Below are 24,421 nucleotides of genomic sequence, written 5' to 3'. Positions count from 1 at the left end.
CAGTCACGTGCTATTATTTACATTAGGATTTTTCTTACAGCGAAAAGATTAGTCCTATAGACCTTTTTTTCGACTTCCCCTCCATACTTATTGGAGTCGTTCCAGTGCAAAGAACAAGTGGGACAAGTGGTCAATGTTGGCTTGGAGCTCACATGTTTAATCATCAGTCCTGAAACTGATAACGCACTATCTTTCACATTTTTCTTGCATTTCCTCATAAATCTTAACAAGTTATTGTTGTTGATATCCTGTGACATTTACGTTACATTTATTTCCTGTTGCTTTCTGTAATGAAGTGAACTGGATGGCATTATGTTGTAAGATTAGATCCGACCTAGATGTAGGTAGTAGCTTTTTGCTTAGCACTTCAACCGCAATGGCTACATTGTGCCTACTTTTTCATTGTGAGATATATACATTTTCTCAAACACTTCACGTCTCTTTCCGCAAATTTTGAATAATTCTAGAAGTCTTCAGAACCTGCATTAGCTGCTCTTGCTTTCCCTTCCGAAAGAAGCCTTAATTACCAAGGAATATTGGATGATAATAATAATATTGAATAATGGAGAAAACATGAGGTTTTGATGAGAGAAGATAGTGGCAGCTACTCGTAAATCGCATTCCAGCCTCGGTTAACTAGCGTTTGGATTGACGTCTTCATAATAATAATAATAATAATAATAATAATAATAATAATAATATCATCATCATAATAATCATCATCATCATCACCACCACCATCATCATCATCCTTCACGAACTGAGTCGAACGGTTCGCTCACAGGTCACTTAGTAAGTGGATAGCATAGCCATGCCGCTACGACTAAATTTACAGCGAAATACTCGTTCAATTATTACAAAACGCTTTATCTCTTCTGTTGTTTCTTCGCGCACTTCCGGTTACAAACATCAGGTAAACACGCTGAACGCGGTAATGCTGCAGCGTGTCTGCTTAAATTTCAGGCGGAAAATGGAGATATGCGTTAGTAAGGAATTGCTAATAAGATATTATGTAAGCGAGAGTTGTAAATATCCGTTTTTGCGCGTGCTAGACGCGGAATATTAACTACATTTCTTTTTCTTGTTAGGAGGGAGGGAACATTCCACGCACTACGACCTTAGATCTATTGTACACCCTCCGATAAGGGATGAGTTGCGTGCCCACCGATCCCCTACGCGCACCGACCTAACCATTTAACGACCTGTTCCTACAGCCAACAGAGCCCATGTACCACTTCGGCAACCCCCCCCCCAAGGCTCCCTTAATGGTCCGAGACAGAAGTCCTCTCCCCGAGAAGGTCTGCCCCGGGTTCCGTTGCAGAAGCTAGCCATCATCACTTCAATACAATCCACGGAGGCCGGTCGAAAGAGCCAGCGGCTTCGGAGGGCCGCCTGTAGAGTGATCTAAAAACCAGAAGATGATGAATGAGGAAAGGAAGTGGCCTTCCAATCGTCTGATAAAGTTACCATAGGAGTGAGGGAAAACCCCCGAAAAAACCTCGTCCCGACCGAGGATCGAACTCGGGCCCGCTGGGTTCGGAGATAGATTCGCTAACCCCTCAGCCACAACGGTGGTCATGGCAAGATATAGTTAATTGAAGTGATCAAATACGATTTACCTCAGGCTGCAGTGCAAGCCTTCGGGTCCCGTCTCCGTACAAGAGAAAAAAAATATGATGCACATGGAGCAATAAGAATAGACTAATATACGAGTAAGTACAGTTGAAGTATAGAAGCGTCTTATTAGAATATAGATAACACGTACACAAATATTTTTAGAACGGGAATCAGTGTTCCGCGAAGTCTGAATTCTGCGTGAGAGAGCATTAAAGATAAGATACTTCCTGCGCTTTGACTTTCATTTTTCAGTTACTTAATTGTCTTTCTCCGCGATTTTCTTCTACGCCGCTTAATGTTTGCAAGATTATCGAAGGAAGCTTATTTGCAAATCCACTTCTCCTAGATCACAGGCGAGCAAAATGTGTGTTGCAACACAAAACAAACTCTGTGATCGCCGTGAAGTCAGGCTACCCGCAAGCGAAAAACAAAACTAACCGTAGATATCAGCGCTATATTTCTTGTTCTTCCCACCTTGTCATTTTGTTGTCATGCAGGCTGCATCAATTGCTCCTTACATTATGCCTGCCTCTGTCCTAGATACAGAAATCATGAGAAAATATTAGCAGTACATTGCGCTACTTCGTGATGTTAGAAAAGCAATCAGCTGACAGATGCAAAAAGCATTGCATATTTTTCAGGATATCTAAACTTAATGCTATTTTGTGATAAACTGAGACTTCACCGACCACTTATTTTCACTCTTAAAATATTTCATCTGTATTCTGATACAGTAGTGGCAGAAAAAATCAGACCGATCCTTGTAGCTGATACAAAAGAATCCTGTGCTGTGTATTGTGTCAAACTGTGGTAATTTCAATACGGTTAGTGAAGCCAGAGGTATGTACTGCTATTTAATGTAAAAATACGCAATTATCTTTGCCGAATAGAGGTAGAAATGTAATATTGATGCCAGATGAAAATGAAACTCTCAAAGTTTTTTCATCTGTAAGTTTGAGGCACTGAAGGAAAAAGACGGTAAGAACCGAACAAATGCAATAAATTTCATTGTTACAATTAATTATACAAGATGGATGTGTTTTGTAACTAGCAAAATTTGAATCTGTGACTCTGAAATCAGCTACAAGGGTCAGTCCGGTTTTTTTTTGCCACTACTGTACATTGTCTGTTATTCTGAATCGCTCTATCAGTATCAGGACAAGACGAACCGACCAAACAGCTAAGAAATTGTTCATTTTACTGCTTCGTGCAAAAGGACTATATTAAAAATTATGTGTCCTTACAGTGCTTACATAAACTCGACATCGCAATGCAGCTTTGTTAGACCCCGGGAAAGAACTCGTATTTGTGTGATAGGTGACGTTATGCTACTAAAAGCCGTTTTGGAACTCCTAAAAATGTTTTTCCTCCGTCAGGCATTGAACCAGTCGCTTTACCATTGAGCTATCTCAAATCCAGTCAGTTTGTGGTTTAAAATCGAATGCTTATTTTGATATACAGATTATTTTGTTTGTTATGAAAGTTATTTAATCATACAGCCTCTCTTATATATAGGCCTAATCAAATCCTTCCGTCAAAGTTCAGAAATGTATTATTGTTGCGCAAACCATAGGCCGATGGTTTCCAAAGTGGGGGTCGTGGGGAGATCGCTAGATGGTTTACAAAATAAAACGAAAAACGCTCTGCGAAAAAAAAGTAGGCCTATAGTTTCAACATTCCATCATTAGGTATGTAGGCCTACAGTCTTAGAAAAAGTTTTGTCGCACAGATAGCCTACTTTTATAAGTCTCAGAAATGAGTCAGTGCGCATGATCCAAGGACGAGCGACCTAGTTCACAAGAAAACAACTACTGTAGTTGAGGTAATAAAATTAGTTTTGTTTCGTTGTATATCTGATCATGCGCACTGCTTTCTTTCTGGGGCTTATAAAAGTATCTGCAATAAAATTTTTTCTGAGACTGTACATATTTCAGTGAGTCTTTCTTAATATATATATTCAGTTTCATCCAGTTTAACGCAACTACTGTATCTAAAAACGGATTCATATCCTTCTGTGACTCATGTACAGTAATTGGTTTGAGTTTATTCCGGAGCGTGTCTGCAAAACAAACTAAATATTTGTCATATCATACGTAGCCAAATTTTCCACAAGTTGTTTGATGCACAGGAATTATTTATTTTTTGTGCCAAGACGATGTGGACCAGAAATCAGGTTCTTTTATATAACTTATTATCTGCGGTTGTTATTATGTTAATATCTTTGCCGTGCGAACTACTACCGGTATTCAAAGTGCTTATGTATTCGAATAATATATTAGCTAGGAAGGCCAGTCTAAGAAGTCAGAGATAATTGAAGGGTCCACGGAAAAACATGCTAAGTCACTTTTTTGTTGATGTTTGTTTTTTAGTCCTATCTGCTAGCTCATAAATTGAACTACCTTTCTAGTAATTCAAAATGGCAAAATGGTAAATTAAACTAAATAAGATGTAAATTCATTACGTCTTATGGGTGTATTAAAGTTAAGAAATGCTCCCCTGGAAAATTTAAGCAGTGACTTAGCATGTTCTTTTCGTGGACCCTTCAATTGGAAAGTTGGTTCTCGATTTCTCGTCTTGCAAGTACCAGTACAGTAGAAGTTGAGTGGTACCCACTGATTTTGAGTAAAATTTTCCTTGTTTTACAGGAATTTGTATTTTTATTTTTAGAATGGGGTTAAGTACCGGCACGGTAGTGGGGGGGGGGGGAGTCGCGAACAAATGTCTCGCCCAAAAGTGCGTCGCATCTTCAAAAAGATTGGAAACCCCTGTCGTAGGCTAATTATTTATTATAGCATTAGACTAATAAATTCAGATAAATATAGCAACTTCCCTGTCGAGACTCGAACCCGCTAAGTACACACTGCCATCGAGTGACAAGTATGAATAAAATGCTTGATCTGTTAAATTGTCTGATCTCTCTCTCTCTCTCTCGTTCTTTTTCCCTCTCTTTTTTTTCTTTTTCTCTTTCTGAGTTCCACTCACCATAGTAAACAATGACTAATAAGGAAAACAAGATCGTAGGTACTAGTATGTTATTTTATACCTGTGAATGGGTTACAGCATGGGAGCGTAACCCACGCAGTCTATCCGCTGCTAGTGTCTGTAACTTGCTGTACGACATCTTGCCAATACTTTTTTTTTTTTTCGAGAATCCTTGGTTGTCCAGCCCTGTGTACATTGCAGACTGCTGGGTTAATGTGCTCGTCGCCGTATTCTTTACATTGGTTCTTTTTTTCCGTTGTATGGCACACTCCAGAGCCAGTAACGCATTCAATCGAGATGCTACTAGAGTCCCTCGATGATAATATTGAATGTAAGAGTTGAGACAATGAGTATACATTTCTTTGAGTGGAATACGCAGCATGAGTTTTTTTATAGGGAACTAGCTTGTCGCATAACCTCTGCTCCGGTGGCTCGAGTATGATTTCGAAGGGAATTCAGATTAAGTACTTTTATTTGCAAATGACCGAGTGGTAATTACTCAAGATGAAGACGATGCCGACTTCATGATGAGAAAATTACTTGAGGTGTATAGTATGGGAGGAATCAAGGTTAATCTTGTAAAATTGAATATTAGTTGTAGTAGAAGGGACAGACTTGGACCTCTGCATTGGTACAATAAAGGCAGTAGATCACTTTGGTTAAATTATCCACAAATCAGGAAATAGTGAGAAGGAGATGGATAACAGAATTATACAGGTCCAATCAGCTGACAGGCAATTTAAAGAAACTGCAAATAAAGAAGACCGTTTTAAATATTACTGTTGTATTTTGGGGCACTAGACGGAAGGATGGACATTAACCGAAAGATGGGATAAAAAGCTGTAGAAAAGGATGGCCTACGAAGAAGTTCACGCATTTCTCGTATTAAAAGAGTGAGGAATGAAACCCGTGTTGTCCGATCTTGAAGAGAGTTACTGTCTTCTTTTGGGTAACCAATGCCCGTTCTGCTACTACAAAATCTGATCTATCCATCGGCGAAATGGTCTTCCTTTGTTTCGGGTTAACATCAGTCTGAACACTATTATTATTATTATTATTATTATTATTATTATTATTATTATTATTATTATTAGAGTGCTAGAAAGGCTAGGTGAAGAAAGAATAATGTTGAAACTATTATTATTATTATTATTATTATTATTATTTTTATTATTAGAGTGCTAGAAAGGCTAGGTGAAGAACAAATAATGTTGAAACTGATCAGGAAGAGGAAAAGAAATTGGCTGGGTCACTGGCTAAGAAGAAACTTACTAAAGATTATTATTTGTTTGGTCCTACAAAATATATCTGTTATGATAGCAATTAATATTAGAGGAGAAAAATTCTCTCCGGCTCCGGTGATCGAACCCGGGTTCTTGGTACTACGTACCAAGCGCTCTCACCATTGAGCTACGCCGAAGTCCAATCCACAGTACAGGCCACAAAGGGGAAAACACTGGAGGAGGGGAGTTCGATCTGGTGCTGTGGATTGGACTCTCAATGGTAAGAGTGCTTGGTACGTAGAACCAAGGACCCGGGTTCGATCCCCGGCGCCGGAGCGAATTTTTCTCCTCTAATATTAATTAAGAAGAAACTGCCACTGGAAGGAATGGTCAACGGGAGAAAAATTCGGGGCAGAGAAGATATCAGTTGATAATTTTACTTTTAGACTATGAGAATTAAAATTACAGCATAACATTATATGGATCGCATGCGGAGACTAAGAGGAACCGGAAAATAGGATAGATTGGAGAATTCTGGGTTTGCAGTAAAAGCTCTGCCGTTGGACAGATAATAGAGCAAAATATCTTACAAAAATTCAATTCATTATACTTGGTATGTCTTATCTTTCAGTACTTACATATAGCCTATGTATTAACATTTTAATTCTTTCGTAATATACCGAATTTTATAAAATATAAAAATAAAATTATATCGCAAAGTACTATAACATACGAATATCTACTCGTATTTTATGTAGAAATTACTCTTCATTAGCAGTCTAATGAATATCTGATTAAAATTATAATCTACAGTCCTAACCAAAATCAATTGTTGGTGTGCAATTAATAAAAAGCAACACTTATCTTCTTGAAAAGTGAATAAATTAATAATAATATTTTTTTTGTAATAGCACTACGAAATACATCGTGAATGGTTAAATGTTCCGCAACATATAACAGCTGGACTGTTACGATCCCGTAACACACACTGTATGATACATTCATCATGTTTTGAAAAAATATTTAATAGTTATCATTCAAGTTTCTGCTTATGAATAAATAATAATAATAATAATAATAATAATAATAATAATAATAATCATTATTATTATTATTGTAGTTTTTGTTGTTGACGAATTTGATAGATAGTTTTTCACTATAGACTGTTACAAACTGCGAACAGCAATCATTCGATGGCGCGGTGTTAGACAAAGGAATGAATGGTGGGGAATCGGAAATACTAGAGCGAAGCCAGCCTCACGTTAACTCGTAGCATCTGCTTGTGATCGAATAGCGATATAGGTATTTATCGAGATAAAAATGCAAGGACAGGAGCATTATTTACTTACGTGCGCGTGCAGACATTGCTGTTTCCACCTGTACATTTCAGGAATTCTCGACACATCTGTCTAATATCACAACAAAGGTGTACGGTGGAGTGCGGAATGTAATACACCGCTCCTGTCCCCCGCACTGCTGTCAAAGTGCCAGATCCATTGCACCAGCAATCAAGGCTTGCCACAAATCAGAGGTGACCGATTTTGGAACAATTTAAAGCCGAAGGTAGCAGTCGTTCTACAAGACTACTGTATGTTACCTGGGACCTATTCTTCAAAGCTGTGATCTTGTACATTACAAGTAAATTCTGTAGTGAGGAATATAAATACTAGAGTTTCTCTTCCACAGAAGAGTTTCCTACAATTGTACTTTACTACTCCATGAAGTTTCATGATTGTGTTCCACAAAAATACTAGTACTTGTAACCTACCAGTGAAATGTGGAGTATTCTCTACCAATGAAAGGAGACTAACACACACATGTAGCTTACTAGTGCTATTTAAATATATTTATTTCATAATATTAAGATAGATTTTGATAAATGTGTGGTATAGAATAACTTTTCTTGCTTCCGTTTCCTACGAAAGAAATAATTTCGTCTCCTTTAACACCATTTTAATAATTTTGCAGTGTTTACAATTTCGTAACAATTAAATATGGCGGGTGAACATCGTTATTAGCGGCATCTGTTGGCTAATATGGGAGACTGTCGGTCTGGGTGGCACAGTCGGTAGAGTGCTGGCCTTCTTTGCCCGGGGTAGATGGCATTTAAGTGTGCTTAAATGCGACAGCTCATGTTAGTAGATTTATTGGCACGTAAAATAACTCCTGCGGGACAAAATTCCGACATACCGGCAACACTGATATAACCTGGGCAGTTGCAAGCGTCGTTAAATAAAACATTATATATATATATATATATATATATATATATATATATATATATATATATATATATATGGTAAACTATCGCGGAGCGTATGGGGGAGGAGATCACGAGAGAACGTGATGACAGTAATAAGGAAGTAATTTTTAATTATCAACTAAAATAAATAATAAGTTATTAAAAGATCACGAAATTGGTAGAATCTTTGCTGTATTCATTCATTCATTCATTATTCTGTCCAAGGGCAGATCTTTCACTGCAAACCCAGCTTTTTCCAATCTTTCCTGTTTTCTGCCTTACTCTTTGTGTTCTCTTATGATCTACATATCTTAATGTTGTCCATCATCTGATATGTTCTTCTGCTCCGAACTCTTCTCCCGTTCACCATTCCTTCCAGTGCATCCTTCAGTAGGCAGTATAACCTACCTTAAAATACGACATTGCGATTAAGGAGACAAGCGTAACCTAATTCGACGAATGAAATACGAAGATAAACAGCTGTTTTATGTCATGAAGTAGTATGTTTATTGATGTGATGTCACTTGTAGCGATTCATTGGTAATGTACAAGACATTTTAATTCTTTTGTGGAACAGAAAAATACAACTCCATATTTCACAACAACTTGCACCAGTAACTTGTAATGTCCGACACATACCTTTGTGAAATAGGCCCCTGAAGATTCTTTTATTTGGGTTCAGTTGTTTTCTCTGAGTACTCAGTTTCAAAAGTGAGCATTGTAAGCAAAGGAAATGTCAAAATATATCATACAATTTCTACCGCCTACAGCAATAATAATATAAATGCGATTTGAAATGCATATGATACAGTATTCCTTGTCTAATGATTTTTATACTTAATATGAAGCACTTTCGAAGCATATTTTTACGTACAGTTGTAAATTATTTACATATTCTGATCATGGTATCCCGATAATTTTTGTAATGCGTTTTGATTTTATTTTTTGTACTCCAGCATTATAAACAATCTTTATCGTTATTGAAAATCGTGCATTATATGCCACATTATTGTACCAATATCGTAAAATATTACCATGCCAACTAAAACATCATGACTTCTATTATGACGGCGTAACTTGTGCCATAAAGTTAACATTATGAAACGATTTCTTAGGTTTAGGAACTCACTGGATTGTTTCGCATATTCTTAGTGGTCCAGTTTTTGCTTGTCACATCTAGATGCTGATAATAGGAAGAGTTGCAGGTTAGGTAGTTGATGTCTAGTCCTGTTTTAAGACTTTCTGTTCTGTACAATCTTACACCGTAATTGATTTGACCTTGGAAGGCCATTGCTTTCTATTTAGCCGTAGACATTTTTATGGAGCTATATTTCCAGTTATATTTGCTAGTCTTTTGCATATAACTTGTAAATTGTTTTGTGACGTATTTGCTTGGTCTTTGTTAATAGATGTGAGCCGTAATCAACAGGGCAGTCTTGAGTTGTTACAGTAACGTAACGAAATGAGCGATTGTTGTATTGCTACGATGTAGCTAACGGGCGTTTGTTGAGTTGTTTTGGTGATGTTACTAACGAGGCTGTTGAATTACTATTGTCCTCAATCGGGCGATTTTTGTGTTGCTGTGGTGAAGCGATCAACTGGGAGATTGTTGATAAATTGCGGTCGTTTTGTTGCAGCCGTCCCAGCCATGGACTTGGACTCGCTGTACAGCGATTACAGTTTGGACGAGCAGGACTTCTACGCGGCCACCAGCCCCCACAAGGACGACGCCAGGGACGTCAAGGTAAGCCACCGTCGATTACGTTATGGTTCTAAGTCTGTTGGCTCTATTGCATGTACAGTCTTTTGTTGCAATGTTAAAATTTACTAGATTACATTTTAGGCTATTATTTGTTGATATTCTTTATAACAAATTATACCTGATGTCCCTCTCGAACGTTCTTGTTTTCAACCGTCTCTCAAAAGTAAAAGGAAAATGAGAGAGCATTTTTGTCGCCTTTGTTAGGAAGTACAATTCAATTTCTACATGAGCGCTCTCGATAGTATGAACATTATCCAGACGACACTGAATTTCAGTGCAGGTTTTTCTGTAGCATTTCGTCGGCATATTTAAATCCACATAAGTTTAATTTATCCCGAATGTTGAAAGCTTGTGCATATTTTCAAAGTGCCTCTTCTGGTAACAACTAGTAAGCCTACAAATGTTTTTATAAATGTTTTTATACTTCATAAATAGGAAATGCGTAACAGATGTTAGCTGCGGTGTAAAAATAATAAGTTATTTTGTCCTCCTGTACAATTTACTGAAACGGATTTACGAGGTTTTAGAAGTAAGCCCGTGATATCTGGTATGATAGTTGCTACTGCTACTTAAGTTGTTGAGCACAGTCACCTTGGTGTAATACGTAGCCTAATGTCCTCGACATAGCCCTGAAGAAAAAAAATCTTAGTAATGTCGGGAGAACGTGGAGACCATGCTATTGTACCGTCGCGCCAAATCAAACTGTTCGGGAAAGTGTTGTCCAATGTTGCACGAACAATGGTGCTCCAGTGAGGCGGTGCCTCATCTTGTTGGAAGATTATGTTAGGCTCTTTGTGTGCATTATGTGGAAATATGTATTCCTCTAGCATGTCTAAGTAAGTTGAGTATGGAGACGCTGGGACAGTAAACTGAATGAAAAGAATGTCCAATTATCATATCCTGTATAAGCTCACAGCTTATAGGCTATTTAGTTTAGAACCATCTCGAATATACTCTGCCTATACGGGGATTTGGACATTGTGCCGCCTAACGTTCCCAAACAAGTAAGAGTCAGAAAATAAAGCATGACTGAAGAAATATTGCTCTTCGTCTATGCGCTCTAGGATCTCAATTGCAAATTTTTGTCCCTGAGACTTATTGGTTGGCTTGATTTCTCGAACAGTTTGTGCCTTAATTGGACGGAGTTACGCAATAATAGACCAGTCGACAATTTGAAAAAAAAAAAGAGTTATTTGCATAAATCTATTGATGGCAGTCTACTTCAACTCGGAAAAAATCAAGAATGCGATTTCTGAATTTTGCTGCTATTTATAAGCAAAAATTCGTTTATTGCATAAAATTTGTTTATTTACTTTGCTTTGAAATATTAATTCAACTGCTGGTCTCTTATCAAAAATCGGTTAGCGTTTTTTGCTATTATTTGTGCTATTTTTTGTACTAGTATGAATGTTATAATACTTCTTGCATAAATGTTTTATACAAAAATAGATTTATTTCAATGGCCAATATCTTCAAACAGGTTTTTGGCGCTTGGTTTCTTATTGCGTAACTCCGTCAAATGTGGGTAATTCTTATGTTCCGTAATTCCCGCATTGATAAACAATCGCCAATGCCATCCATATGAGCGACGAAAATATTTTAGTTGAACTTTCCAACAAAACGATTAAAATTTTGCTGCGTCTTTGGTCTTACTTTCTTAGACAAACTAGGGGAGTTTGAGAGGGTCATTCTGTGTAAAGGAACAATAAGAAGACATTATGAAAACATATAATATTAGGTTGATGTATAAGTTCGTGGTGTTTTTGTTCGTCATCACAACACTGCGTTGCTAGGAGATTGCTTATCGTTTGTCATTTGTTATTTCGTGTGTTGTGCTTTAAATACGCCTTGAATTTGGGGATTTGAAGAAAGTTTGTGCTATTTATGGGCTAAAGAAGATGGAGGCTCAAATGAAAAAAAAAAAACCAACACTTCCAATATATTCTTCTGTTTGAGTTTAATGAAGAAGCAAAGGCAGCAGAAGCGACTCGAAACATTTGTACCGTGTACGAGGAGAATGTCATCAGAGAAAGAACTGTAAGAAAATAGGTCTGTTGTTTCAACACTCAACACGTCCTACAACATTTAGTGTTCATCCACAGAAGATACGCGTTTATTGGAATAAAGAAGGCATCGTGTACTATGAATTGCTCCCCAGGGATGTAGTCATAACTGCTGACATTGCCAACAACTCAGACGACTTGCCACCGCAATTGAAGAAAAACGACTGGGAAGACTGCATCAAGTGCTGCTGCAACACGATAATGCACTCCGCTAACATGACGAAAGCAGCTATCCAGGAGCTTGGTTGAGGGGTGATTCCACATCCCCCACATCGACTCGGAATCGAAAAACTATTCTAGTGTTGGCAAAGAGTCATAGATAATGTAGAAGAGTATATTAATTTCCCTCTTTTATCCATCTCAATAAAAACTTGTTATAGCAAAAAAAAAAAAAAGAACATCCTAATACATATCACACCTCAAGCGAGTAATTGCCAAAAATTGGAAACAGCTCAAATGCGATTGTTACGATCTAGGACCAAAAAATAGAAATTCAACATTTGAAGAAATGAAGAGTGATGAACATCGTGTTAAAATGCAAAAACTAGGACTCTTCTGTAGTTTCGATGATATTGATAGTGGTGAATTGGTACTAGGCCTACTTTAAATTGACTACAGTTTGTTTAACACAGAAACTGAAGTGTGCTTTCTTTTAATTTGTAGTAATAAGTAAGATTAAAATTCTGTTTTGTGATAATGATATTGAAAGCTTTCCTAAATTTTACAGTTACTGTAATGTGACTGGACGCGCGTTGGCACGACCTCAGCAGGTGTGGATGACGCTTCCGATGAAAATCATCCTCGTCGTAATAAATTTAATAGGATAAGGCAAACATAGCACAATGAGTGACGTCATGACGAGTTCATGTGTTTTAGGCAGTGTGCATTGAACTGATTTGCTCTGCATTTCCATTGATACTTGCTGAATTAAACTGGCAGAGGATGAGGTACAGATACGACAATAATACCGGCAGGATGCTAACCAATAGTTCAGTGAAATCTGATCCAAATTATAGATTCCAAACATCTCGATCAGAAGTGCATGTACTCGTATATGTAACTTGAATGCATGACGTCACAGGTTCGAAGAGCCCTACATCCACATTTCCTTTTGTTTATAATCATGTCTTTTGTTAAATATTTTAATATTCTGCATTAAATTTTGCATAACATGTTTAAAGGTATGTTAAACACGGATTGTGACGTCATTGAGTGATATACAGGGTGTTTCTGAGGTGGTGTTACAAACTTTCAGGGATGATGGCGAAGGGCACATGTATCAATTTGAGATAAAGAACCATGGTTTGGAAATGACTGAGTCGAAAGTTATAAGCAAAAATAGTTGTGTGGAAGTGGAATTGTAATTTGGCACCACGTGCCCTTCTTCCCTTAACTTTTGGAACAGTCGTGGAAAAATGGTATGGGCCGGATGTCTCCTACATGGGTACTTGCACCGATACAATCTGTGAGCTTGTCTACTGTTCCCATTGGTTCATCCATATTCGAAAATCAGGTCTGCTTATTTCGCTCTCGTGTACTCCTCCATTTCACTAGGATTGAACGACTGTACAAGTTGCAGTGTCCAGTGGGAAATGGAGGAGTACACGAGAGCGGAATAAGCAGACCTGATTTTCGAATACGGATGAGCCAATGGGAACAGTAGAGAAGCTCACAGATTGTATCAGGTAAAGTACCTACGTAGGAGACATCTGGCCCATACCATCTTTCCACGACTGTTCCAAAAGTTAAAGGAAGGAGGGCACGTGGTGCCAAATTACAATTCCATTTCCACACAACTATTTTTGCTTATAACTTTCGACTCGGTCATTTCCGGACCATGGTTCTTTATCTCAAATTGATACATGTGCCCTTCGCCATAATCCCTGAAAGTTTGTAACACCACCTCAGAAACATCCTGTACAAAGTATATAAAGCCACATTTGATTAAACCGTTTTTCTTGCCCGAATTAAATGCCTAGAATGTACTGAAAAACCAATACTGTATGTTTCTTATAAAGGAAAAGAACACATCACAAGGAACAATGTGATTATGTTAGAACTGCTTATACATGCCAATCTGTAGCGCATTTAAGCTTACGTTGCTCGTGTATTTCTTACCCACGCGGTCACTCTTGAATTCTTATCATGATATCGCGATAATCATTTACTCGGTGCGTGTATTACTATCGAAGTACGTTGAAAACAAGAAAATATACTTAACGCCACTTGATTATCAGATAGGATGCTACTGCCTGCTTAAAACAGCATTAGTTTCTAAAGTAGAACTTGTAAGGCAATTACTTACATTTCTTCTAAATAGAATGATAGTGGAAGTAAGGAACATCATTAAGTTCGTATTAACACATTGATCAAATGTAGGCTATTTTGCCTCCCGAGTTGAAGATCCCAAATGTGCGACGCGGAATCCTCTTACCAACATACTTACCTTCTGAACTGCGAGGAAAAGTTCGTGGACTGACACATAGATGGCACTGAAAACTTGTCAATAATGTCGCCATTCATTGTTAATGGCCATGTCACATTACTTCAAGCACGAATAATCACGAGCCCTGCAGTGGACGTCCAGTAACCCCATTAATTGATAGAGCGTCGTTAAATAACGAAATAATAAAAAAAAGTACAGTAACAGTGACAAGTGAAGAAATCTTAGAAAAATCCACAATATGGTGTTGAATGACCGTCGACTGAAAGTGCGGGAAATTAGCAAGGTTATGCGTATCTGAACTGAACGGGTGCGTCACACTTTAGTCAATGTCTTGGGCATACCAAAGGTCTCTGCGAGATGGCTTTCGCGTTTATTAACACCGGAACTTAAGCACATCCGATGTCAAATTTCGAGAGAATTTCTGGCTCGATTCGAGAAACATACGATCGATGTTTTGAGACGGTTTATGACCACTGATGAAACCTGGAGGATCCACCACTACATACCAGAGACAAAACAGTTGTCGAAACAATGGAAGCACAGTGATTCTCCGCCTCCAAAGAAAGCAAAGCTGTTCAATTGGCTGGGAAAGTAATGGCGTCTGTGTTCTGGGATTCTGAGGGGATAATCATGATTGACTATCTAGAAATGGGGAGAACAGTAACCGGAGACGTTTATTCAAATATCCTGCAGCAACCAAAAGGAAAAATTCGCGAGAAGAGGCCGTGTATGGCCAAGAAGAAAGTGTTGTTTCGTCACAACAATGACTTGCTCACACGTCTGCAATCGCGGTTGCTGAACTACACGAACTACGGTTCGAAATGTTGTAGCACCTCCCCCCCCCCTCCACTCACCAGACATCGCACCCTCAGACATTTATTTTCCCAAATCTCAAAACTTACTTGACTGGAAAGAAATTTTCGTCAAATGAGGCTATCGCTTTAGCAGGAGGCTTTTTTGCGGTCATCGACGAATCTATGTACAATGAGGATCCCTATAGCAGTATTGCAGAACCGGTGAATCAAGTGTGTGAATTTCAGGTGGGATTATTTTGAGAAATAAAGAATGTTTCAGAATAATCCTAGTTTAATTCTATGTCAGACTATGAACTTTTCTAACAACCCTCCTAAGTCTTGATGACGTCAATGATTATGTTGCAAGTTGATGAAATTGGATTACATTTCTGTTACATAAATTATTGCTCCATTCTGAGGTCCATGCTCGCATGTAGTGCTTAGTCTGTAATATATTACTAAAGACGTCGGAGTTCGACTCCGAACAGGTTCTGTTTGCTTCGTTATGAACAAAGCCGTTACGGAACAGGACTTTGTATCATTTCTAGCGCGACGCGGTTTTTTTTTTTCTTGCGATGTATAAAGAGAAAGTATTGTGATGATACAAAAAAAACATATTTCGACATTTTCACGGAAATACACTTTTTAGTACACTTGAAGGAGATTTGAACATTGTCTTTGCCTGTGGACAGTGTGATGTCTCCTGAACTGTTGGTCAGATTTTGTCCATCTTCGTTGTATACGGGTCAACTTAACCGATAATTATTATACACTTGAAATAGGTCATTAATAATTTTAATAAAAAAAATTAGTGGCCTTCATTTAAAATAAAAAACTATTAAATGACAATATACTTCAAGAATAGGCAGACGAGTTTCTTCGCGATTTTTTGTGTTATCTAGAATAAACTAAGAAGTGAGATTATGTAGTTAGCTTCAAACAAAATTATTTCTTAAGACAAATTAATTACTATACACAACTATTTATCAACATCGACTTAACCAAGATATTCTTTGCGATTCCATCAGTTCTGTTAAATAAAGAGCTTAAAGTTCAAAGCTATTTTACAATCGTGGTGGCCATTTTCAAGCATAAACGTCATGGTAAATTAAGTATGAAAATTGGTAACTCGTAAAACGACAAGATAATAAAAGCTACAACCTTTAAAAATGCAAACATATTTTTATGTCTGATTTTGTTGACAAGCGCACGTACTAATTAGAAAGTTTCTACTCAAAATTCTCCTAGTACCACACACTCAAACTATGTGCATCATAGTGTAAGATATGCTATAACACTCCATCTCCGAAAACGTAGGCGTATCATCAGATTTGACTTTCTGGTCGACATCCGTTATTCTGCTGACTTTCGGAATCGCGTAGGCAGTCTAACAGAGACTGTCGTTTTCATTCCGTCATGGCTCTATTATCGCCAGATAATCACCTCATCAACTACGAATAGCCTAAAATGAATTACTGGAGAAAGAACTCGAGATATTATGAGATATATACTCTTATCGTCAGTATCTTTGTCATTGTCTTCTCACTTGTAACGATTTACATTGCCACGAAACAACGTGGGCTCATTTCCACTTCCACTTACACGTTACACCTGACCCTCCACCTCTTTTAACGTCTTTTCAGACTTTGGAGTATAATTATAACACAACATGTATTATAGGTCTACCATAGAACTGTTTCGTCTATTATATCAGATTCTCCACCTCTTCAACTCGGTTTTCATTGTAAAACAGCACTGTTCCGTTTTCGAAGTTTCGACAGATTCTCTGAATGTGACCAATTGAGGCGGTAGCCGGAAAATGGGCCCATAGGTCTATAGACCCTTTTCTGGAGAATGTTTATTTCGATTCTCCGTTTTAAAATCTACTTGCTTACGTAGTTTCGTTTCAATATCTTGTAAACAGAGGGCAGGATAGCTAATTGAATGAACCCATGCACCCTTGCGTAGTTGTGGAATTCAGCAAACATCAGTGAAGATGATTCTCAAAGTGAGTCTGAGTCCATCCAGGATGTGCACTAAAGTGTAAGCTGCACTCTTAAGATGAATTTTGAAGTGAGTGCGAATCTATTCTAGATTAATTCTAAATAACCTGCAATTTGTATTCTGTACCCAACACACATTCTTTATTTTTACGTATTCGGAACAATTTATGACGTAACTATGAGATTATGAGATATCTGCAAGAAATATAATTTTAATAGAATGATTATGAACTTGTAAACCTCTGTAATGTGCGCTGTTGAATGCTGATGTTTAATTTCTGCTAAATTATAATCATATTGAAAGTATTTTGACAAAATAAGATTGTTCTCTGGAAAAAGGGCCTATAAAATATTCCAATAAAATACGTAGGCTATATATTTATAACACTATTAAAGTCGGAATGCATTATTTAACAAAAACTTGTACTTGGATATTATTGTAACAGTATGCATATTGTTATTTGATAGAAGTGTATTCACATCGCAACTACATAAAATAAATCTTTAAATTCTTGTTTTCTCGAAATATGACTTTTGCCTATGGGCCCTTTTCCCGACTACCACCTCAATTATCGTCTGGTAAGGTAGAAATGGACATTATTTCGAGAAATAAATTTGTAAAACAAACCGCAATAATTGACACAAAAATTGTTTTGTTAAATTTCAAAGTCAACTTTGGCAAAGCAATATAAATGAAATACTTCAAGACAAGAATTGTAACGTTAAACCCCGGTCTTTTGCTAATTAAACTATGTTCATATTTTTAAATAATCTTCAGTGTGTTCAACTGTTTCAGTAGTACCCCGACTTACAAATAACTCTGTATACTGTACCTCCCATTTTATATGCTTCTTTCAAACTCGTGTAACGCTCAGTGACGACAATTTTTCCTTCCTTTCAATTAACAATTGTGACTTGTCTTATGATGTGTCACTACCGATAAATTCCCTAACTCTGCCAACTTGATAAACCAAATTAGAGCATGATAGAGTCCACAAATAGAAACAGTGAAGTGTTTAATCGATGTGGGGAAGAGAGAGGTCTGTTTTGAGCGGTGCCAAACTGTCAGCCCGCATAATGGACGACACAAAAGACGCATGATGGCCATTTATCTTGAGTGCTCATACAACAGAAACCAGTACAATCTCTTTGAATATTATGTTACTTTTTGTAGATCAAGCAGACGGGCTTTCGAGGTCTTATCCTCGAGGACATTGTTTTCACTTTGGTAAGTTGTAGGCCTATAGCTTAAACTAGATTGTAACAGCTTTCTTGCAAATTCATTCCTGTGCACCATTCGTCTTAGCGACGCTAATTTCGTGTAGACTACCGGCAACTGTGCGCCGTTGCACTGCGTGTTATTCCAGAAAGTTGTATGTAGCCCTACAAGTGGTGCCACATGGACCTATATGCTGTTCACCGGCGATAAGCGAATATACAGTATATTGTATTGATAATAAATCGTCATCTAAATTTCAGAAATACGAGTACATTAAGAAAATTATTTAGTACTAGCCGTACCCGTGCGCTCCGCTGCACCTGTCAGAAATAAATATAAAGTAATTACATAATTAAAATAGGACGTTTGAACCAGGGAACATTCGTGTTTGATAGAAGGATAAATCGTTTAATATGTTACTTACTTTAAGTTGTATTTAAATAATTAAAATGCGGTCATTTTGGTCCAGAGAGCAATTATTTGGTGCAACGACAATTCCTTTAACATGTTTCTTAATTGTTATTACATGCAACCATAGTTTAATGAAGATTGACATATAATTTAGTTTTAATGTGCATATTTTATATTACTTGCTATATGTTTCAGAAGTTACTGTAATAACATTATAGAATTATGTCCATCTAGAGAAACTACACTTTCCAATGGTGAAATAATAATTAAACAATTAATTAGCTTCCAATATTACTTCATAAAACACAGAAACATTCTCTTAGGCTATGTTTAATAGCTTTCGATTGTTATTGTCCAAGGCCTCTTATAGACGAAGTCATTTGTTTGTATTTCAGTACAGCGCCTTAGATGGCGTAGCTATTGTAATTTTAAAACTCATTTATCTCATTAAATATCAGTCCTATCAAAATTTTGTATAGAAAAAAAACTTATCGGAAATCATTTTTAAAGAAACTTTTGTTACGTAATATTTTTCATGAAAATCAATAATAAGCGAGATATTTCGATTTATTTAATTCAGGCCCCCTTATAACCCCCCCCTTTTAAATAAAGTATTTTGAATGTCATATAGCCTAAAATCTAAGTTACAACGAACTGAATTTATATTCCAATTTTCTTATAAATCGGTTCAGCCATTATCGCGTGAAAAGGTAACAAACATCCAGACAGACAGACATACAAATAAAAATTTCAAAAAAGCGATTTTCGATTTCAGGATGGTTAATTATACATGTTAACACCAATTATTTTTGGAAAATCGAAAATTACCAGAAAAATTTTGGTTACAGACTTATTATTAGTATAGATTCATGCCCCTTTTTCCTTTTTTCTTTTTCTTAATTTCAGTATACCGTTTATTCATTTAAAATTATAATCTATCCTTGACTTGATTCTCTACATTTATCTTCGTAATTATCCCTGTCTTGTATTAATTCTACTGGTTTTGTAATTTTATTGATTATTTGTTATGTTCCATTTCGTACAAAATAGTTATTTATAGGATCCGCCACCGAACACGTGCTTGCTCAAACGAGTGTGCGCTACGTCAATAATATGTATTTATTTTGTATTGCATGTAGCAATAAATATTAAATACTGAATTTTGGTTTCAAATTTCTGCACTATTATACTTCAGGTAGACGTAAATTGGCCTAATGTCATTAATTTCAGGGGGTTATTCTTTGAGATATTTCCAACAAAAAAGTTTAATACAAGTTTGCTAGTTTTTTCTTCCTTTTCGAGGTAAAAATTGTTTTATATGAAACATTTCATAGAGTGTTCTGGAAAAGCTATTACTTAATTCCCTATATGCTCGGTTAATTTAAGAGAGCAATGTATTATGATAATAAATGGTTGAAAGAAGTTTAGTTTTATCCTTTAAATGTGCAGAAATTTGATTCAAAGAAATGTAAAAATTCCGATATTGTGAGATAAATCCCCGTATATGGAGGCATTTCATTTTAGAGCAAAGAGAAAAACTAGTAGACCTGAATAAAAACAGTGAGTTCAGCTATGGACTGAGACTTGTTCCCGACGAGGTTGGATTAAGATAATTGTATCTCTAATCATCCTTTCTTCTCGAGGACGCCATTCCTAGCAATCTTTTGCACACCCATGGATACATTATAATTCCAGAACAGCGGTTTCGTTCTGCGAGTATATAGAATTGTTTAGATTAATAGCTCTGGTTCAGATGGAAGACGGAGGGTATTGAACCCCAGTTCTCTTGTGATGACGACATAGTTTGTTAAGGTATTTTTCTAGCATTTGCCAGACAACAAGGAATAAATGAGTCATAGAAACATTAAGTTATTTCCTATTGCTGGAAACAAAAATCCGGGGATTTTTCGTGTCTTATTTGTCTCTTATATTTAGGAATTCCCGCCACAGCAATGAATGGAAAAACCTGCATTTTTTTTTTCGACAAAAGTGGATTATTTTAGCGGAAAATATGGTATAATTTCATAATAACTATTCGAAAACTATAGAAACTTTTTTATCTTTCTTGATTAAAATTCAAATAAAATGAGATAGCATTTAAAAGTTATGTGACTGGAGAACCCCATTTAACTTGTGTGGTTTCACATCATACGTCACTTCCATAACATTTATCCGATGAAATTTTCCTGCTCTCTATATTTACATTCCTACCAACCTTTGTAGAAAAGTATTATAACGTCTGTTCCTCCTGAAAGCATCTACACGGACAAACCTTACGCCTGATGTATCGAGCCAGTCTGTAAGAGCATATCACCAGTCTAGTATATACAGTCACGAAGCTCAATGCGTAGTAAATATGCATCCATAGATGGTTGCTAACCACTAGGATCGCTAATATCGCCTCATTACAGACAATGTGAAATAGTACCGGCACAGTCTATTTGTTCATCACTTCAAGCTTCGTAACTGTATACATTAAACTGTGATGTAAAAGTCATTACAGAATTAAATAAAGGAAAAATAAGTACTTTTAAGATAATGTTTATGTACCGGAGATCTTAAATATCATCAATAAGGCATCATTCACGAGGTAACCAAGTCAGGAGATACTGGAGTAGGGTGACCAGTTTCTTTCCCCCTCTATAGCATACATCGCTGACTATACTCAGCGCATTTCGAATTGTGGGATCAAGGTCAAGCAATGGACTGCATTTTCCACATGTGCTTACCCCATTCCTGGACCATCCTCCTCAACTAAAGTCAGCTGGTACAGCCGGGATTACCAGTACTTCAGTTCACAGTTCAGTTCAGTGACTAGTGCGTGGTTTGTACGTTTGTACATTACCTTGATCCGCCAGTTCGAAATGCGCTGAGTATAAAAACGTAGACTATTTCAGTAATCAGACTTTAGATGTATTTATTGTTCTTCCTCTCTCACATATCGTCAAGTGAGATGTACTCACTGATGTATACTATGTGATTTCGCCATATCCTTGGTTTGAAATTGCTCACAATTTAAATCTACTCTTCTGTAGGTTATCTTCTGAGTTTTACAATACTGCTTGGATATTTCAATACAGTAAAGTACTTAACTGTGTATGCTCCATGACATGCTACTCCAAACTTACCTGAGTACATGCTACAATTATTGTTTGTAGCGGGGTTTCGTTAGAACGTAATCGATCAGAATGCCAAATGTTAAGGATGTATGTATATTAAATTCACATTAATTTCAACGAATTGTGCTGAAGTGAAGATGCCATCTATGCAGAATCTAGCTATTCTTTGAAAACCGTTTTGTAGTCGATGTTTCTGTGATTGAATGAAGTCTACGAATATTGGCAAGGAAACAAACTATAGTAACTGACGGTGTGCGTTTGATTCTTCTGTTAAGATCTGAATGAGAAGCAGCCGCTAAGTTTGGGAGTTCTTATAAAAACTGTTAATAGTTATTTATGTCATCGATGGTTGGAAACGAAAGCAGTGGACGCCAGGCACGGTATTTAAACTTAGACTAGGAGACTGGAGCGCCTCACAACGTCGAGCGTCTCATACGATTGGCTATTTAATATCCACTTTAAAGATTTTTGGATCTGCTACCACGTACTCGAACTTCATATCTCTAGTTACACTATTTGTTTCGACTAGCAAGGACCCACAAGAGAATGCAACCTTTTCAGGTCTTGTGCTAAATTGCCTTGATTTAAAATTGGAGATATTCAGTCCTAAAAGAGTGAAAAAGTCAGAAGTCTTCTTTGGTATACAATCGTCATGAAAGCTCAAAATGTAATTAGCGTCTAGCCTAATATTTTCACACATAAGATGTCATTTTCTATGCAAGAAAGAAGAAAACTTAATTAAACATTAACTATAAATGATACAGAGTGGTTCAAAAGTCTTGGTCAGTTTTTTCTGAAAGAAATTAAATGATTTATTGACTCTTTTTTATTTTCATTCCAGGAACTAGAGATCACACCGATTTCTTACACCGCTGTGGAGTAACGGTTATCATGTCTGACCGTGAAACGAGCGGACCCGCGTTCAAATCCTGGATGGGACAAGTTACCTGGTTGATGTTTTTTTCTCGGGGTTTTACCTCAACCCATTGAGAGTAAACGCTGAGTAACTTTCGGTACTAGACCCTGGACTCATTTCCCATGCATTATTACCTTCATTTCACTCAGATGCTAGATAATCATCGCAGTTGATAAAGCGTCGTAAAATAAATTTAAAAAGTAACATCGATCCCTTATAAAATTAAAAAAAAAAATGCAAGCATATTCAAACACAACAGATTGCAATAATGAAAGAGTACAGATTACTTCTAAAATCTTGACTCACTGGACGAGAGGGCAAAGACCTTTAAAATTTTCGATAGGTGACACGTTCGCCAAGGCATAGCATTCATAAAGGATGGCAGTGATGATTGGACAATAATGATGCTGTTGGTGATGTAAAGTAAAATATTTATATTGAAATTATAACGCGCCTCAATTGTCACAAGGTTACGTTGTAGTTTTCTGTATTGTTTGGTCTCTTTTGCGATCAGTTATTGCATGTGTTTTGGTAAATTTTAAAATACATGGGTGTATAATAAAAAGTAAGGCACCTCTCAACATTGCATGTCTCTTAGAATTCCGATGTCGATGCTTGAGTAGCAAACACCTCTTATGGAAAGAGCCTCAGATAAGGCTCCACAAGACAGTCTGCGTTGTCCAAAGTGCAGTGTTATAATCTATGCTATCTCCGGACTTCTTACTCTGTTGATGACGCATCTGCATCTCAAGAAAAACAACTCTACTAATTATGTATCCTTTCTCCACAATCACTGTTGTTTGTAGATTTTTTTTCCAGTTGTCTGAGTTGTGTAATCCCAGGTGAAGTGTGACACTATCAAGTGCTCTGGGGTGAGATTGCGGTCGTCCTTAACCTAAATATGTCCGAATAATTCACTGAATAGCAAATTTTATGTGCAGAGGGAAGAATAATATGACATAACTCCGCAATGAACTGATCGATTATCATGAAACAAGTTCTGAGTATATTGTCATAGTGTATATTAGGGGTTCCCAACCGGTGTGTCGCGCAGTCCCATGGAGTGTGTCGCGAAATTTTGGAATTGAAAAATAAATTTTATGCCATCCATAAAGTCTCTTTACAACGTATTTTTTCTTTACAACGAAGTCTTTAATACGGTACATTTTATTTTCAGATAGACTTTACCAATGAAGTTTAAATACCTGAAACAATGTTCAGTTCAATTTTTCTGCCTGGCGTGAACAATGAACGTGAACACCTTCAACAGTGCTTAGTAATTCGTTTACCCTTCCCACTTAGTAATAAACAAGAGTTTAGAATCGTCAGAACATATTGGTCAGTTTCAGTGTATAGTACGTGTGAGCGGGTGATAAAGCACTTTTGATCAAACAGTCACACTATTTAGATTTTATCATAGACAAATTTGGAATTCGAAAAAGACAATCTGAATCGTGTTCTGGGTTAGATGACAGCAGTGCTAATTCAAATAATGTGAGTAAAAATTCCCTCAGGGTTCACAAAAACGTACTGCGTTTCGTAAATATAATACGTAGTGATGAATACTTGCAATATGGTTTTACCGTGGAGATGAATGTAAACAAAATCCCGAGTTGTCATATGC

The 24,421-nt window shown here is 36.9% G+C and overlaps 1 protein-coding gene across 4 annotated transcripts in view; it reads left to right on the top strand.

The window, feature by feature from the left end:
- The window catches only part of pnt (ETS transcription factor pointed), an 835,053-nt gene that overhangs the window by 46,071 nt on the left and 764,561 nt on the right, over window positions 1-24,421 (top strand). For all 4 annotated transcript variants that reach the window (XM_069825637.1, XM_069825636.1, XM_069825634.1 and 1 more), the window contains exon 2: window positions 9,702-9,808. In XM_069825637.1, the coding sequence (XP_069681738.1) occupies window positions 9,713-9,808 (96 nt within the window). In that variant the 5' untranslated portion in view covers window positions 9,702-9,712. The remainder of the gene's footprint in view (window positions 1-9,701; window positions 9,809-24,421) is intronic.

The sequence above is a fragment of the Periplaneta americana genome, chromosome 5 (genome assembly GCF_040183065.1).
Source record: "Periplaneta americana isolate PAMFEO1 chromosome 5, P.americana_PAMFEO1_priV1, whole genome shotgun sequence".
Lineage (NCBI taxonomy): Eukaryota > Metazoa > Arthropoda > Insecta > Blattodea > Blattidae > Periplaneta > Periplaneta americana.
The sequence above is the reverse complement of the archived record's forward strand: the minus strand, read 5'-3'. Positions and strand labels throughout refer to the sequence as shown.